The 19104-nt window shown below is 36.4% G+C and overlaps 1 protein-coding gene across 3 annotated transcripts in view; it reads right to left on the minus strand.

The window, feature by feature from the left end:
* LRBA (LPS responsive beige-like anchor protein) overlaps positions 1–19104 on the minus strand; it is a 503590-nt gene that overhangs the window by 435019 nt on the left and 49467 nt on the right. For all 3 annotated transcript variants that reach the window (XM_053911800.1, XM_024569215.3, XM_045202618.2), the window contains exons 3-13: positions 18596–18827; positions 18285–18385; positions 15450–15545; positions 11371–11492; positions 11158–11284; positions 10350–10469; positions 8201–8347; positions 6284–6481; positions 5969–6102; positions 2097–2205; positions 1639–1791 (exon numbers count right to left, since the gene is read on the minus strand). In XM_053911800.1, the coding sequence (XP_053767775.1) occupies positions 1639–1791; positions 2097–2205; positions 5969–6102; positions 6284–6481; positions 8201–8347; positions 10350–10469; positions 11158–11284; positions 11371–11492; positions 15450–15545; positions 18285–18385; positions 18596–18827 (1539 nt within the window). The remainder of the gene's footprint in view (positions 1–1638; positions 1792–2096; positions 2206–5968; positions 6103–6283; positions 6482–8200; positions 8348–10349; positions 10470–11157; positions 11285–11370; positions 11493–15449; positions 15546–18284; positions 18386–18595; positions 18828–19104) is intronic.

The raw sequence follows: 19104 nt of genomic DNA on the forward strand, positions 1-19104 counted from the left end.
CCATATCCTCAACTTAGGTCACCAGGTGAATTTACCAAAAACTAATGAAGCTCAAACTTGATGCCCAACTCATCCATACAGGTTCCTTCAAGACCCTAACCCTAATTTTGTATGCATTTTGTCTTATTCTTTTTCTTAAAAAGCTCCTCCCTCCCAAAATTTCATGACCTTCAAATCGAACAAACTTTGGACCTGCCCTTATTATAACTACCTTTTAATAAAATAAAAATAAACACAACTCCTCATAGATATATAAAGCAGACGGTTAAAACAGAAGGAAAGTTTAATATTACTAAATCAACTGCAAATTCTAAAGAGGAAATTAAAGAAAATTATTAACAAGGAAAAGGTAAGAAACCAAGTGTAATAATACCAGGAACTAAAGGAAATGATATAATAAAATTTTAAAAACATTTCCCTACAACCAAGTATTAATAAAAGCCTTTTGACCACATCAAAAGAGACCCCAAGCCTTACAAATATGCTGTTTAGTAAGACAAAGAAGTGTCTAGTAAAAGGTTTAAAAAGTAACTTGAAACAATCCTTGAAAAGAAATAAGACTGAGGGTCACAGAAGAGAAAGAGGTCAAATTTGAACCCCCAGATAAAAAGCTACAACCTCCAGCTGTCTCCTTTGATTATTTCCAAATGGCAATCAGAGTCAGCAGCTGTTTTTCTCTTTAACATTTGAAAAGACCAGCTGAAAATAAGATACTATGACTCTAGAAACACAAAAAGTCTGTAGACATTTTTTTTCTGACAACTAGAGTAAGTATGTGGTATTCTAAATAATGAGAAACACTGCAAGTGGACCAAAGGGAGAGAGGGAGGGAGCAGAGAGGAAATTAATGAGTTTGAAGTAATACAACTTGTAATAAAAACTGCAGATAAGACAGATGGAATTATGCAATTTAATAAAAATTTCTGTTTCAAGTTCTCCTTAACAATACCACTATTAATATTTTTAGGACAATTTAATACATTAGGTTTTATCAAAAATTTTATTTATATACTTTATCACAATTACCCATTCACTTAGAACTGGTTTATTGTTACAGTACTAAACAAATTGTATACAAATATAATCTATTTAATAGTTTGAATTAATGTGAAATTAAAATGATTAAATGAGACCAGTATATCATGGAAGTCTTCAAGAAAGGGTGACATTTCAGCTGTTCTTAGGAATTAAACTCAGGAATTCATCATGTTGGTGGAAGGTATATGCATGTAAAGAGGGAAAGAGTTCAGTGAGTTAAGGAATAAAAACATATTCACATATATATGAGTATTTGCAATAGAACAGAACTACAGTCACAGAAACATTACATTTATACTGTAACCGTCCAGCTTTGATTCATATTTAGTAAATCAAAGTCTCTCTGAAATAAAATTGTATTTAATGTATCAGCAGAAAATAAAGACTATAGCTCTTTTTTAAAAAAATACTTATACTGCTTTACCAAAAAAGAAACAAAAGATGTATGACTTGCAAATTTACCTAAAAAATATGCTCAGTCAAAAAATGCGATCCCCTGATATCTTACATAATAGCACACAAAAGGATAAAAAAAATCCTCAATGATCACGCAAGCACAAAAACCTGAAGACACTGAAACAAAATCGATATTCGCATTACCTTGGCTGGGGTATGAATCCATATGGCTGGGTTAAGAAGAATGTGATCACACAACTGCTTGAGCAGGGGCAGCCCATTCTGCAGGTTACTCAGATATTTTGAAAACGCAAGGCAAAGTTCAAGCACTGCTCTGCTGACGTGGGACTTGGAAGACTGCAAAGAAAGGTATTTCAGAGGCCACTAACATCACTAAGCAGGGTAAGTAAATTAAAGGTTGTCAGTACCAGAAAAATGTTGGCCCACAGGCTATGCTCAAAGTTAAAGATGCCATAAGACTTAACCACTTTTCTCTAATAAAGCAATGGGGGCAAGGTAAAACGACAGAAGGTTATTTTCATTTAGGTGATTTTACATCACCAAGGAGACACTTACAGACAGAATTTCTCAGCCACTTAGGAGACCAAGTCCATGGCCTGCAAATTAAGAATCAAACATGTAAAAAGCATTTCATACTTTACCTTTTCAAGACTATATCCTATTACCAAAAAGCCCTTGCAGGCAAGCATCTGCTCCTGCATGGCAATTGAATTCTTCAACAATTCCATGATAAAAGCCAGCAAAGTTGAACTAGAAGAAGAAAAAAAAAAAGACTATGGTTTAAAAAAAAAAAGTATGTTATTAAAAAAAAGATAGATGAAGTCTATCATTTATCTTAAGAAAAGTTCTCCATTTCAAGGAAATTGAAGTTCTATTAAAACTGCCTCAGCATTATTCTAACCCAGAATTTTATTGTAAGATTAGGATTTACTCAAATATTTACTTCCTGGACTTTATCGCCAACATGTTAGTAAGTGAATTACTTAGAAACAATATGATGAACATGCGCAAGTAGAGAAAAACAGGCAATGACCAAAAACAAGTAATAAAATGGCTAACACAAGTATATAAAGGCTCTGAAGAACCGATCAAACGTAGATCAGCCAGCGCACTCAACTTTGAAGGATAAGAGGCCAAACAGAGGAAGATATGTGGAGCAAAGAGGTTAAGCTAGAAATTCTAAAAATGCGTTAGGGTTCCGACTGGCCTACTTTGAAGGGAGCAAAGGGCTCATAAAGAGGAAGATAAGAAAGTAAAGCTGAAGATAAAGTGAAATCCTGAAACACTAAGTTAAGAATTGTGTTCATTATCCCAATAGGAAAATCAGAATTCAGTAGTCGGTCAAGACTCTTAAAACTGAAAAGCCAGGCTTCCATCCTCACAACTTCTACTAGAGATAGTGGAAATGGAATGAAGTAATTAAGTTCAGCTGTCACCTTCTCAAAGGCTCTGAGAGTTTCCCACAAAGAAAGAGAAAACATGACTGGCAGTCAAAACTGCCTTTAACTATCAGCAATTCCAATAAAGACGTGGAAAAGTTAAAAATACAGTAACCAAGGGAAAAAATAACTAAACCCTGTAACAAAGATTTCAGAACAAAGATGCAAAGAAACATTTATGAAGTTAGTAATATGTGTCAAGGATCATTTTCAATTTTTAAAATCAACATAACTGAGATGTGATACATTACTTTAAAAATTCACTTTATTCTCTAAAAATAATCTGGAAAAAATTATTACACTATCAAATATATACCTTGGTAATAGACCTCAATTATATATCAAAGCAGAAATCAGAGAAATTATTTTCAAAACGGGAGAATGCAAAACTCCTTTAAATTACTCAAGGAATAAATTAAATGTAATTATTTTACTATAAATAGTTTCAAAATAGAGCCATGAAAAATTCATTTAGACATCCTCTCCAAAGTTTCATAACTTGCCCTAGATTCCTAAGTCTCTGCCTCTTTTAGACTCAACACTACAACAGAGAAAAATGTGCCAAATATACAATCTAACAAAAAATTACCGTATTTTTCGGACTATAAGATGCACTTTCCCCCCAAAATTTGGGAGGAAAATGGGGGTATGGGGGCATGTCTTATAGTCTGAATGTAGCTTACTGGCTGGGGCGGGGGGGGGGGGGGGACGGTGGCGGGTGTGGTGGTGGAGTAGGGCTTTTTCTTTTTTTTCCCCTATTTTCCTCCTCTAAAACCTCGGTGCGTATTATAGTCCAGTGTGTCTTATAGTCCAAAAAATATGGTAAATCATATATAGCATCATCAAAATTTTTAGACTTCAATTACATGCAATCAACAAATATTAGTGTGAAGATGGAGGCGTAGGTAGATACACTGTGCCTCTTTGCACAACCAAAAGAAGGACAACAAATTTAAAAACAAAAAACAACCAGAACTGACAGAAAATCAAACTGTATGGAAATCCGACAACCAAGGAGTTAAAGAAGAAATATTCATCTAGACCAGTAGGAGGGGCGGAGATGGGCAGTCGGGGCAGAGAGGACTCGTGGCAAGGCAGTGGCTGGAGGACCAGGGTAGGCGAGGTAGCAGCTGGTGGACCAGGCAGTGCCACATTTGCATGTGGATAAACTAGGAGGAACAACTGGGGAGCAAGACAGACTGTGCAACTGAGGGTTCCAGTGCAGGGGGAAACAGAGTCTCAAAGCCTCTGACTGAAAACACCTGTGGGGGTTGAGGCAGAAGGAGAAACCCCCAGCCTCACAGGAGGGTTGGTTGGAAAGACCCCCAGGGTCCTCAAATGTACACAAACTCACCCACCCGGGAATCAGCACCAGAAGGGACCAATTTGCTTGTGGGTAGCAGGAGAAGTGACTGAAAGCCAGCAGAGAACTGAACCAGTGGCATTGTTCCCTCTCAGATCCCTCCCCCACATACAGTGTCCAAATGCACTGAGCTGGGTTGCCCGCCCTGGTGAACACCTAAGGCTCTACCCCTCACTACGTAACAGGCACATGGAGACAAAATAAATAAATAAATAAATGGCCCCAATGAAAGAACAGATCAAAGCTCCAGAAAAAAATACAACTAAGCAATGAAGTGATAGCCAACCTATGAGATGCACAGTTCAAAACACTGGTAATCAGGATGCTCACAGAATTGGTTGAATATGGTCGCAAAGTAGATGAAAAAATGAAGGCTATAAAAAGTGAAATAAAGGAAAATGAATAGGGAACCAAGAGTGATGGGAAGGAAACCAGGACTAAAATCAATGGTTTGGACTAGAAGGAAGAAATAAACATTCAACCACAACAGAATGAAGAAACAAGAATTCAAAAAAATAAGAAGTTTAGGAACCTCCAGGACAACTGTAAACATTTCAATATCTGAATCATAGTGGTGCCAGAAGAAGAAGAGGAATAGCAAGAAATTGAAAACATAATGAAGGAGAACTTCCCCAATCTGGCAAAGGAAATAAGACTTCCAGGAAGTCCAGGAAGCTCAGAGTCCCAAAGAAGTTGGACCCAAGGAGAAACACACCAAGGCACATCATAATTACATTAGCCAAGATTAAAGATAAGGAGAGAATCTTAAAAGCAGAAAGAGGAAAGGAGGCAGTTACCTCCAAAGGAGTTCAGCTGATTTCTCAAAAGAAATCTTGCAGGCAACAAGGGGCTGGAAAGAAGTATTCAAAGTCACGAAAAGCAAGGACCTACATCCAAGATTACTGTATCCAGCCAAGCTCTCATTTAGAATGGAAGGGCAGATAAAGTGCTTCCCAGATAAGGTCAAGTTAAAGGAGTTCATCATCACCAAGTCCTTATTATATGAAATGTTAAAGGGACTTAAGAAAAAGAAGATCAAAAATGATCAAAAATATGAACAGAGACAACAAATGCACAACTATCAACAACCAACCCTAAAAAAAATAAAAGAAAAACAAAATAAGCAAACAACTAGAACAGGAACAGAATCACAGAAATGGAGATCACATGGAGGGTTATCAGCAGGGAAGAGGAGGGGGGGAATCAGGAAAAAGAATACAGGGAATAAGAAGCATAAATGGTTGGTAGAAAATAGACAGGGGAGGTTAAGAATAGTATAGGAAATGTAGAAGCCGAAGAACTTATATGTATGACCCAAGAACATGAACTAAGGGGGTGGGGAATGTAGGTGGGAGGGGGTGTGCAGGGCAAAGGGGAATAAAGGGGGGGAAACAGGGCAACTATAATAGCATAATCAATAAAACATATTTTTTAAAAAAACAAATATGAAAAGCTCAATTCCCATAATAAATCACTGCCAAATAACAATTTAAAATGTTTTAATTAGAATGTTAGACAAAAATGTATTTCTGATAAATCCATTATCACCGTTTCTAACTTTATAAAAAACTTTTAGAGCTTCTATATTTCCGACTGATAAAGAATTTAAATTCATACTGTTATTTTTGATATGGATTTGTAATAACATTTGCAGCTCAATGATGATGACAATAACTCACACCAAGTTAAAGACAAAAGGAAAGGCACTCACCATATAGTCGAGTCGACCTCCTCAGACAAGTGCTGCCTATAATCCAACTGTGCAAAAAGCGGAAACAGCACTTGTGCCCCTCCAATCGAATGCATAGCACTGTGGATGGAGTGCGTTAAGACTGCCTTGACATCCTTAGGAAATAGAAGACACCATAAAGATTCCAGTGATTTCTTTTCCAAAACAATTAAAAATAAGCATAGCAGGGACAATAAAATGTTATACTGCACGTATTTAACAGAAGCTACCAACTACACATCACTAATACATCAAAATTTACCATTAAAAGTATTCTTAAAAGATTCTGGCTACTACCTGGAGCATGAGTGCATGGGGTGAATGAACGAAAATGGAAGGGTTGTCCTTAGGGGATGACTCGAGGCAAAGCTGGGCATCGGTAGCACGCGGGTTGTATGTGAATGCAATGGCACTAGAGAGTTTGCCATCGTACAATAAAAGTTTGTGATGCTCAGCAAGGAACAGGTCACTCTCTGCTTTGAATTTAAATGTACCCTGAGAATAAAAAGGAGAACAGTTAAGGTAGAGTGCCACAAAAAGAAAATCCAGATACAAATCATCAAAGATATAAAAATTTAAGGAGCATACCACTAATCACTTTCCTAACGCTATCAACTATACACATTTAATTACTTCTGAAGTGGACTGAATTCATGTTTAAAACATAATGGAAAACAAATTAACTTGACATTAAAATCTTGCATTTAGAAAAATGTAAATGGTAGTATCTTCCCCCCCCCCGAGTGTATCATGTCTCTTTTTTCACTGAATTTTGTCTTTATTGCATCTTTATGTAAATTGTGGTAAAAAGCACATAAAATTTACCGTCTTAAATATTTTAAGTGTATAGTGTTAACTGTACGTACACTGCACAACTAATCTCTAGACCTTTTACACCTTGCCAAGCTGAAACCCAATACCCACTGAAATTCTCACCTCCACCTCCTCCCACTCCCTGGCAACCACATTCCACTTTCTGATTCTCTGAGTCTGACTACTTTCTGTAACACGTGTAAGTGGAATCAGAGTATTTGTCTTTTTGTGACTGGCATAATGACCTTAAGATTCACCCATGTTGCGACATGTGACAGATTTCCTTCTTTTTTAAAGCGGAATATAATATTCCATGGTATGTTTGTGCCACATTCTCTTTATTCGTCTGTCCGTGCACAGGCTGCTTCAACTTCTTGGCTATCATAAACAACGCTGCAATGAACCTGAGTAGCACAAATCTCTCTTCCAGATCCTGCTTTCAATTATTTTGGATATATACACAGACAAGTGCTCAATCACATGGTAATTTTATATATGTATACTTTATTAACTGTAATTATAAGTAAATCAACTCAAAGTTGATTTCGTTTTCAAAGGAGCATAGCAAACACTAAATGGCTCCCTAAAACTGAAGCAGACCAACAGTTTAACCTAATTTTCCTAAATTTTCTTGCTTCATGACATTCTTAGTATCTCAGTAATTTTTATAGCACTCTAGACCAAAATAAATATTAAACATTTTTGTTTATTAAGTAGTTAGATCCAAACAACTTCAGATTTTAACAATTTAGTAGCCATTTGAAAAAAACTATGGTACAAGATGGAAAAAACATGTTTCCTTCATTAAATTAATTATTAAGGGGATGTATATGCATCTTGTCACTGCACAAATTCTCCAACTTTGGAATCAGATTTCATACTTCACCCTCATTTCCTGTTTTACACTGATTTTCCCATGGTACTTGCTTTTTTATCACAGCAACTATTGAAAACTCAGCTGTGCAAGCCCCAGCTGGTGTGGCTCAGTGGACTTAGTGCCAGCCTGCAAATCAAAGTCAGCAGGCTGGCACTAAGTCCACTGTTCAAATCCCAAAGTCACCAGTTCAAATCCCAGTCAGGGCACATGCCTGAGTTACGGGCCAGGTCCCCAGTAGACAGCATGCAAGAGGCAGCCACACATTGATGTCTCTCTCTCCCTCTCTTCCTCCCTCCCTTCCCCTCTCTCTAAAAACTTGAGCTACTGTCCCACATGTGACAGGTATATTTACTATATTTCCCTCAAAAAAAAAAATAGGACCCTTTGGACTCCTGTGAATTCCCTGTGGAACCCCTGATTACTCTGACATACAGTCAGTAACCCAGGTAAGCTGCGCCATGCACCACCACCTTCAAATCAAGATCAACCAGCACTGTGTAAGCAGGGAACAGCACATAAAGTACCTTGTATCCTAGGCCCAGCTGATAAATAGCAAAAATCTGAGCTGCATTAAGAGCCTCACTAAAGAGGTAAACTGCAGTCATCTGACCACAGAATACCCTATTAGCATCTGCTGTTTCTGACGAGCCCAGGAAACATTTGTCAAAGGTCTGTGAAAGAAAACAGAAGGTTTTGTTACAGAAAAAAAGAGAAATATATCTTCTCCAGAAATAACAATCTATATTGGTATAAGTGTTCTGTCCATGCTAAACTATAATTTGAGTAGATTAAAATAGTTCATTTAGCCATTACACTTCACTCATTCGCACATGTTGTGGTGATCGGGAAAGATATCACAGAAAAGAAAAAACAAAACTTGATGAAAAAGTAAATGTAGGAAGCAGAGTCAAAAAAATCATTATGGACTGACTCTAAAGGTTCATAATTGGGCAGCCCAAGAACCAGACAGAAGAGAAGGCTTTGGAGCAAGGAGGAAAACGCTGACTTTGGAGCATAATGAATCTGCCTTTGCTGTGAGCTCATGGGGACGGAGAAGCCACTGCCAACAGGTCTCATAAGTCTGGTGAGAAGTTCAAACTGTAAAGACAGATCTTTTTTCGCACTAAATAATTTTGGTTTTATTATTTTTTAACAAAACCCAAAGCCTTGTACCACATTAGTGTTCTAACAGAAGAAAAATCCCAAGATTTACATTGAGGGGAGGCTATTTATATATAGGATATTAATTTTATGCATATTCTTACTATTAAATAAAATTGTAAAGACAGATTTTTACAGACATAAACACATAGATGATGAGTAAGTCATGAGATATAGATGATGAGTAAGTTGCAAGCCCTCGAAAGCAATGTATAAATCCAGAAAGGCAGGTGTGTGTTATTCTTCTAATGTTAAAAAAAAAATTCTTTTAACAACATCAGGTTGCGAAGATCACATTTTAAAATCCCATGTGTAAAACGAAGAGGGGAAGAAGTTCTTCGTATTTCTTTGAAAGTGTCATTTTATACCTAGAAACCATTAGAAAGGATGTTGAACATATATATTGATTGATATTAGGGGACATAGAGAAGTGTTAACACCTGGGTCCTAAAGACAAACCATGTAGGTCAACTCAGTGTATCACATGCTGCTGACCTTGGTGAGTTACTTAGCCTCTGTGCTTCAGTCTCATCTGTAAAGTGGAGGTTACAATAGCACTTACCTTGCAAGATTAGGACTTTCAGAAAATAAAGGTATTATTACAATGCCTGGAATGCAAGAAGCACTAAATAAAGGTTGATTTAAGGAAAAAACAGATCACAAAAACAAAACAATAACGAGAACAGTGATTGCACAGTCTGCTAGTGGATTTTTGAACAGTATCTCATTTACTCATCACATTAACCTTCTGAGACAGGTATTATTTTATACCCAATTTTAGGTAAAGAAAATTCAAGCCTAATTGATTACATAAGGTCATATAGTCATTAAGTGACAGATGTTTAAAGAGCTGATATCCAAACCTGATCTATCTGTTACAACAACCTGAGCTCCTAAGATTAGCATTACACAATGTGTAAATACATATAGCATAGAATATACCTAAAAGAAGGAGTTAATGGTGAGTGGGTGAGTCAGTTTGTATTCATTTTCATGATGTGTGCTTTTTAAGCTTTCTACTGAAAATATAACTGAGGGTGGGGAAGAATATTCAAATGTACTTCTAATCTATGGATCTCTTTTTGAATCCTGAAAACATTATAACAAATTATCTATAAGAGTTACAAACTATATTTAAAAAATTGTAAACATGCATCACCTTAACTCATTCATAAAAATTATCAGAACCCTGTAGCAGACCTCACAAGTTCAATCTGATCAATGGACCAAAGACACACTTCCAAGATAAACCCACTGTTACTCACAAATCCTTATTGCTACCCTATCCAGATTAATTTTATTAAAAAGGACAGAATAATAGCTATGTGACATATTAACACAACTCTATTCTATTAACATATTAACATATTAACATGCTAGACAAACTGTGATTATGAAAACACACCATTGTGGTATTCCAAAATATATATTCAGTGTAAAATATCTTTTCTTATTTGAAAAGGTCATGCTTTTAAAGTAGTTTCTTCATTTGAACGTTTTCAAACTACTTACATCACTGGTGTTGACAAACCACGTTATCTCTCCATAGGAAGCTAGCTCGCCATTCACGTAACACCGAAGCTCACTATTCTTCCATCGGTTATAAATGTGCACTATGGTCACCATGTACCACTGGGTACACGAGGACAGTTAGGAAGAGAGAGAGAGAGAGAGAGAATGACCCTTCCAATAACTCAACCACACTGACAAAACAAGTAAAAATTAAATAATAAATTACAATGAAAAATAAAATGATTTACTTTGTTAAATTCAATATTCAACCTCTGGAACAATATATATTCAAGGGAGTTCTCAAGAGGTAAGAACTTAATCGTGAAATTATTTTCCAATGTTTTATTATAGAAACTTTCAAACAAACCACAAAGAAGTTCAGAGTTTAGTACAAACACCCTCTTTCTCACCCCCTAGATTCCACAGCTGTCAACATGTTGTCATATTTGTTGTATCTATCTACATACCCACCTATGTGGCTATATGCACAGTTCGTTGATCAATCATTAATTAATCTATAAGTTTTCAAGTAAAAAAAAAATACGTTTACTACTAGTAGTACTTACACTAAAGTAACTGCCACTGATATTTTCACCTTGCACTTCTCCTGAACTCTGTAAGTAAATGTGCACTCTTTTCACTGCCCACATCGGAGAGGTGGACCACTGTCCAGTGATTTACACTGCACTTCTGAAGCAGTGTAAACGGAGCTGAGAGTTACCCCATATTGTGTCAATAACACTGAAACAGAGCATCTTGAAAGCCAGCATAGCTGGTTAACGTACTGTAACTCAGTAAGATCACATACCTTTTGTGGCTTGAAATCAAATTTCACACAATGCTGAAAGCCTTTTCCTTTTGACCTTATTGAGGTTATAATCAAACAGCCCCCGACAAAGTGAGCAGAATAACCAAGACCTTTGCTGGTTCTGAAACTATAGAGAATAGGTTTCATTTTACCTCTAAATATTCTTCTCATCTTCCAAGTAAGATAGTAACACTAAGGAACAGAAATACACACCAATACAAATATGGTTTATCCTTGTCCACATTGATGTTATTTACAGGATCCATTCTGAGCCAGGTGTGAAATGTAAAACCATTCTGGTATGGCCATTTGGCTATGGGAGGGAGAGCAATAGCCTGAAGGAAGAAACTTCGAGTTACTGACACACATGAAAAACTTCACCACTGAGTCGTGAAAATGAGATTTCATGAGGCTTCATATGATTCTACATCATGATTAAAATATCTAGAGGAAGTCTCTATCTGGAATTCTACATATTCCAAAATATACAATAATGATATTTAATTAAACAACGGAAGCATTTTACGTGACCTGCTAGATACACTGAATTGTTTATTTCATACAATGACATATCAAAGAGATCCCAATTAAAAGAGGGAGGTAGTGACATCAAACTGGAACTCTTGTTACAATGTTAAGGTAAAAGAATGAAGAAAGATGGACAAAAAAGGAAAGAAAAGAAGCTTAGAATATGATATTTTTAACAGCAAATATAAAGTTAAAGAGAATTTGTTCATAACATTTTTTGCGACATTTTTAAACTGCACTCAAAAGTTACTATATAAACAACTCTACCATTTGATTTAAATGTTTATTTAAAAGATCTTAATAATGCAAGGGACCCAGAATAGCCAAAATAATCTTGGAAAAGAAGAAGAAAGTTAGAGGACTCACACCACCAAATTCAAGGCCTACCACACAAAGACTGCGTGGTAATGGCGTAAGAATGGAGATAGAGATCAACGGAACAGAACTGAGGGCCCCAAAACAAACCTCATATGTGGTCAATTGATTTTCAGCACGACAAATCAATAAGAATAGTTTGTTAAACGTAACTTCATATCTATAAGCAAAGTATGAAGCTGACCAATACTCTCATAAAAAAAGAAATAGGGGTATCTCCAAGATACTGGGTTAGGCAAATTCTTCTTAATTATGCCACCAAAAACACAAGCAACAAAAGAGAAAAGGTATGAACTGGACTTCATTAAAATTAAAAACTTTTGTACTTTAAAAGACACCACCCAGAAAGTGAAAAAACAAGGCAAATTAGCGAAGGAAAATATTTGCAAATCACATATCTGATAAGGAACATGCACCCGAATACAGTATAAAAACTCTCACAATTCAATAATAAAAAGACAAATGAAGTTTTAAAATAGACAAAAGGTCTATAGGCGTGTCTCCAAAGAAAATATGCAAATGACCAATAAAGACATATCAAGATGCTCAGTATCATTAGCCATTAAGAAAATGCAAATCAAAACCACAATAAGGTACTAGTTCACAACCACTATGATGCCTGTAATCAAAAAGACAGACATTAACAAGTGTTGAAAAGCACATGAAGAAATTGGAACCCTCAAATTGCTCCTGGGATTGTAAAATGAGCCTGCCCCTTTGGGAAACAATCTGGAAGTTCCTTAAATGGTTAAACATACACAACACGATGCAGCAATTCCACTCCTAGCTACACACACAAAAGAAATAAAAACGTATGCCCACACAAATCCTCGTACACAAAAGCCCGTTGCGGCATTTCCAAAAGAGTGAAATAAACCCAAAGGTCCTCCAATTAAAGAATGATTGAACAAAATGTGTGATATTCTTACATTAGCACGTTAGTCACAAAAAGGAATGAGGTACCGCTACATGCTACAACACGGACGGACCCTGGAAACTGTATCCTAAGTGAAAAAAACCAAATCACAAAGATACTGCATGATTCCATCAGCATGAATTGTCCAGAACAGAAAAAGCCAGAGACAGAAAGTAGAGCAGGGTGCCTGCGCCTGGGAGTCTGGGAGAAAATGGGCAGTGACTGTTTATGAACACAGGTTTTCTTTGGGGAGTGACGGAACCCCCCAAAATTGACTGTAATGATGGCTGCACAACTCTGTGAGCCCACTAAACCACTGAATTGTACACTTCGAATCAGTGAATTACATGGCATGTCAATTACAGCTCAATAAAACTGTTTAAAAAAGATCATACTACAGAAGCTTTTGTGTTTATCATACACACAACCTATATATATATGTATATATATCATATACACACATATACTCTTTTACATGTATAAGATATTCCACAAAACATGAAAACATGAATGAGCCAAATTTATATAATATTATTACTGAGATTTCAAGAAGCTGATTTAAAATGAATGTTGCAATAAGAAAAAAAAATGGCCCCAGCTGGTGTAGCTCAGTGGATTGAGCGTGGGCCTGAGAAGCAAAGGGTCATGGGTTCGGGACACATGCCGGGGTTGCAGGCCAGGTTCCCCAGTGAGGGGCATGCAAGAGGCAACCACTCATTGATGTTTCTCTCCCTCTCTTTCTCCCTCCCCTCCTGTCTATCTATAAATAAATAAAATCTTTAAAAATAATAATAATAAAGAATACATATTCAGTGTGTATATATGTTCTCTCACCAAAAAAAAAGGGGGGGGGAGGGAGTAGAAGATGTGAAAGTTAAAAAAAAAAAAAGTTGTGTAAGTTATAAGTTTTGCAAAAATAATTTATCCGTGAATACTTTAACTTCCCCTTTTTTAAAGATTATTTATTTATTTATTCATTTATTTTTTAGAGAGGGAGAGAAACATCAATAGGTTGCCTGTCACACACCCCCAATTGGGGACCTGGCCTGCAACCCAGGTCTGTGCCCTGACGAGGAAATTAAACTGGTGACCTTTAGGTTCACAGGATGGTGCTCAATCCACTGAACCACATCAGCTAGGGCATTAACTTCCCTTTAAAAGCTATGCTTAAGGAAAGAGATGATAACTGAATACATTTAAAACATCTATTCTTGCCCTGGCCAGGTGGCTCAGTTGGTTGGAGTGTCATCCCATACAGCAAAAGGCTGTAGGTTCAATTCCCAGTCAGAGCACATGCCTAGGTTACGGGTTTGATCCCCAGTCAAGGCACATATGGGAGGCAATAGATCAATGTTTCTCTCTGTCTCTCTGCCTCTCTCTCTCTCTCTCTAAAAATCAGTGAACATATCCTCAGGTAATGATTAAAAAGAAAATCTATTCTCTGTTAAGTTCCAATAACTTTTTAGGTTAACTTCCCAACTTTCAAGATACATGCAAGGAAGTGGAAAGGACACATTACAGTCTCAGAGAATTATTAATAATAAAATTACAACGTGAATTAAAAAAAGGTTAATCTCATGTGTATACATTTTTTATGTTCAGAACAAATGATAAGTTCAATGCCAACAGAGTCAAATTATCTTAGAAAGCTTCAAATCTTAAATGCTTATTAAGGAAATATAAAGGAAAAAAACCATATGAGCAATAAAAATTTCCAAAGAAAGCTGTGTATTGTATATAAAAAAACATTCAAATGTTACTCGCTGAAAACACTTTCCTTAGAATCTAACAAACGAATAAAATACTGAGAACACCAAGGTAAAAAAAATGAATAAAAGGTAAGCTCAGAAAAAGAACAGGTACAAACATTTTCAAAAAAATGTTTGCTTGTAACAGGCAGAGCAGCATGAGGTTAAAAAGAAAAGTTTCCATAAATAACACATGTACATTAATATATATCCTAAAACATTTTGAAACATTACAGATGTTATTAGCATACATAATTACCTTCTTGATAAACTTATCAATGGCTTATAAGAATGCTGAGACTGATACAATATGGAAACTCAGAAGTCAGGAAAACTTGGCTAGAAAGTTTCAAAGAGTTACTCTCATTATACACACCAGATGAAAAAGAAACAGAAATAGAGAACTGTAACACTAAATAAAGATGAAAGTGAAAGTGTTACAAACAAGTATCTGAAATGCAGAAAGAAATCCATAAGACACCAGACGATGTTAAAAAGAATCAGGCTCTAATTCCATTGCTGCCCCAGGATATGAGTTGGCAGCTTTCGTAAGTTTTTTGAGCCTCTATTTCTTCACCTCTAAAACTGCTAGTAAAAGTAACATACACAATTGCTGTGAGGATTAAGGTGGGGCAAAGAGTTTTCTACCTAATACAGAACCTGTCAGAGGTGCTGACAGAGTGGTGCTTGAGGGAACTCCGAGGGACACCCTAAGATTTACTTACCGCAGCACTCTTTCCCGGAAAGTTGAAGAAGGCATCAGGCCCATACTTCTGAGGCACATGCTTTAACACAGACAGCAACTTCCCGGCATGTGGGGGCTATGAAAATAATCAACAATTCATTCACCACATGATTCACCATAAAACAAAAATACCTATCTTTCCTATAATCAGACTTTGATATATCCAAGAATAACCAAATAATGCTAGAAGCTAAAATGTATAAAATAACCAGAGAAAGATTACTTTCAACTATCTTAAAAAAACAAGCAACACTCTACATTTTTTTGAAATGCTCTAAGTATGACGTGTTCAGTAAATATGATCCAATGTCATGTGACACTTGAAACTCTTCTCTACACTGTAGCAAAGATGATCTTTTACCCTTACAAAGGAAATCAACCCACCACCCACCCCTCTTTAAAACACTGTTTTCACCAACAAATAATGTTTACTGTGTTCTACCTTTAAGAACACTTTAAAAATAAAATATAATAACCTTATAACCACACTAGGAATTATTAGCCCACTTTACAAAGAAGGAGTCTGAGGCAGAGGAAAGTGTCCAAGGTCACACAGGTGACAAGGGTGGGATCAGAACTTAGTCTGACTCCAGATCCATGCTTTTAACCACGACACTTTTGCCTCTACACCGTCTCTTCAGTGTAGCTTCCTACTGCCTTTAAAACAAAGACCAAAGCCCCAAGCATGGCCTGCAAGATACTCTACGTACAACACCTCTACCTACCCCACTAGCCCCATTTTGCATCTCCATCTCCCCCTGTCTCTGCACTCCATCCACAATGCCTTCTCTGTCTCCTTCCCATGGCGGAGCCTGAGCACAAGCTATTCCTTGTGCTAGAAATGTTCTCACTAATCCTATTTCCCATCCCTGTAACTAAGCAAATCTTACCCACCCTCAGAGCTTATTTTATTGCTCACTTCCTCAGGGCAGACTTCCCTGACCTCTGACACTGGATCAAATGGCCCCATCGTATTTCATTCTACAATATACCTCCACTATACAGCATGTTATAAAAGTTGTAACATTCATTTATTTGATGAATGCCTCTTTGACTCATAATCTCCACTAACGCATTAAACAACCAACAGCTAAAATGAAACTCATCTACATTTACAAGGAAAAGCAAAGGAAATCAGATATACATCATCATTTTAATCACTTCACCAGCAAATTAAGACAAAGTGTAATGCAGTCCTCTTTGTTAAAAGTTCAAAACCAGGTTTAACGATAAGTGAAGTCACTGGCTTCCCTTCATCTTACTTGGTAGCTGCTCTAAGTCATTACTAACTGTCTAAAAGAGTGGGAATCTTCACTTTTAAGTGATCAAGAAATTTTCAGTTAATCACACTGCTTATTACAAAAATGTAATAACAAGTAACTATAATCACACTGATTTTTTAAAAATAGACGCCAAAACAAAATAACGAAAAATAACTCTGCACCTAAAATAAAAATACAGTATTGTAGCAACTGTTTAGAGAAATCATTCCTCAAAATTCCCTTGTCTGTGAACCAATCAACAAAAAAACACAAGGAGACAAGCACATTCCTCCACTTACTGTGCGGAGCACTGTGCACTGGGAAAGCCTTTCAAACCGTAATTTAGTGTTCATGTTTCAGGATTTTTTTTAAATGTTCATGCCCACTGATATACTATTTCTATACGTAAAGACATTAATGCAACTATTAAAATATGCTGCATACTCCCAAAGATTAAAAAGAAAACATGAATGAACATAATGAGGTAAAATGAAAAAGATTAAAAAGAACCAAATTTACAATAAATACCTGAAATCTAAAATTTACAGAAAAGTAACTGAAACTTTTCATGGACAGAATAAACCTAGTACAGAAGATGAGTTCTCTTAAAAGGATAGCAATTAAAGCCCTCTAAAGCGAAGCATACAGAGAAAGATTGGGGGGCAAGGTGAACAGATCTCGGCGGCTCGGGATCTGTCAAGAGGGCTGCAGTACTGGAGCAGCAAGAGGAGGGGGAGGGGCAGAAAACTGTGAATAATGACCAAACTATTTCCCAATCTCATGGTGAATAGATTATAACCCACAGAGTCAAGACCTTTAACAAGGATAAACACAAAGTAAACCATATGAAGAAACAAAAATTGCTGAAAATCAGTGACAAAATCTTAAAAGGAGCCAGGGAACTAGAGTTTGATACAAACAATGTGAAGAGCCTAACCATTTTACCACAGTAAATCAGTGTGTTAGAGCACAAACTTAAATACACTTAAGCAGGGCCAGATTAAGGATCAGCTAGCTGAGCAGTTGTTGTGGACAATCTCCAGAGGGCACTAAAAGAAGCCTAGAAATGCAACAAAAAAGGAAAAGGTATTTGCCAGTATTCCTCAAAGAAATAAACATGTTGACTGCCTCTACCACCCAAAGCAAAGACCACTAAATTGCATCTAAGGAGGTGGATCCATCCAGTTACCTGCGGAGCTTTTGTGCGCTGTGTGGGTTATTCAAACGTGAGCCCACTCGTTCACCTTTAAATGACACGTAAACTACTTAGATCAAAGAAAGAGAAGCTAGGTGCTACTACCTAAAACTTATTTTTCTGTCCTTTCTCTTTTCTTCAAAAAGTGCTGAATGTATAGTGAAGGAAAACAATTTGAAGGAGGAGAACATTACTGCCCGGAACACCCATTCTCTTAGTCCACACTTGTGTGAGGTCACAGCAAAAGTATTCGTATAGATCTAAATGCTATTTTAGTTGATCTCTTCCCTCAATCTGACATCTGACCCTCTATATTTTCAAAGAAAAAAAAAAAAGAGTATTTAGGTTTGTCTTTTACCCATTGTCCTTTATCTCCTTGAAGTTTACTGAAGAATAGCTTTAGTTCCCGAACTGTCAAATTATAGCTAGCCAGCACTCCCAACATGTCAACTAAAAGATCTGAAAACAAAGAAAACAATAAAATAATTAAGCTACTTATATTTCTTGAATGATTAAAATATATCATGCTGAACAGTTCAGACACTAAAGTTCCTAGTACATGTTAGAAGCTCAAATATTTCAGATAAATTGTACTAAATAAGAAAAACACAGTATTTAAGAATCAAACTTCATTTCTTCACCTCCACTGTACTATAGAAGAAGTCATACCTGCTATCATGTTGTCGACTTTTTCGATTTTACCAAGTGCTTTTTCAACGAGGCCTACTTCAGTGCAGACTTGAAGGTTCCGGATGCTTTTCTTCAGAATGGCTGTAAACATGCTCCAAACTTCTGCTTGGCAAGTGGTGTCACATTTTTCTAGTAGGTCCACCATGCAGATGATACTCTCACCTTCTTGGATAATGAAATTCATCTCCAAGTCGAACTGGCCTCCTACCAACTTCCAAAAAAAAAAAAATTTACACACATTAGTACTTCTTCACTCAATGTAACTCAAACATGCTCCTAAGCTTTAGATTGGCAATAACTATCTGTACATTCTTCTCTACCCCCTGCAACATGAAATGGGTCTTTATTTAAAAAAACAACAAAAAAAAACATACAGCTCTAAAAATCTCAAAGAAATCTTCAAGACTGCACAAAGTTAAGCAAGACTTAGAATATAGAAATGGAAATATTTTAACAACAAATACGGCATGTCTTAAGTAAATCACTAC

The sequence above is a fragment of the Desmodus rotundus genome, chromosome 9, assembly GCF_022682495.2.
Source record: "Desmodus rotundus isolate HL8 chromosome 9, HLdesRot8A.1, whole genome shotgun sequence".
In the NCBI taxonomy this organism is placed as follows: Eukaryota; Metazoa; Chordata; class Mammalia; order Chiroptera; family Phyllostomidae; genus Desmodus; species Desmodus rotundus.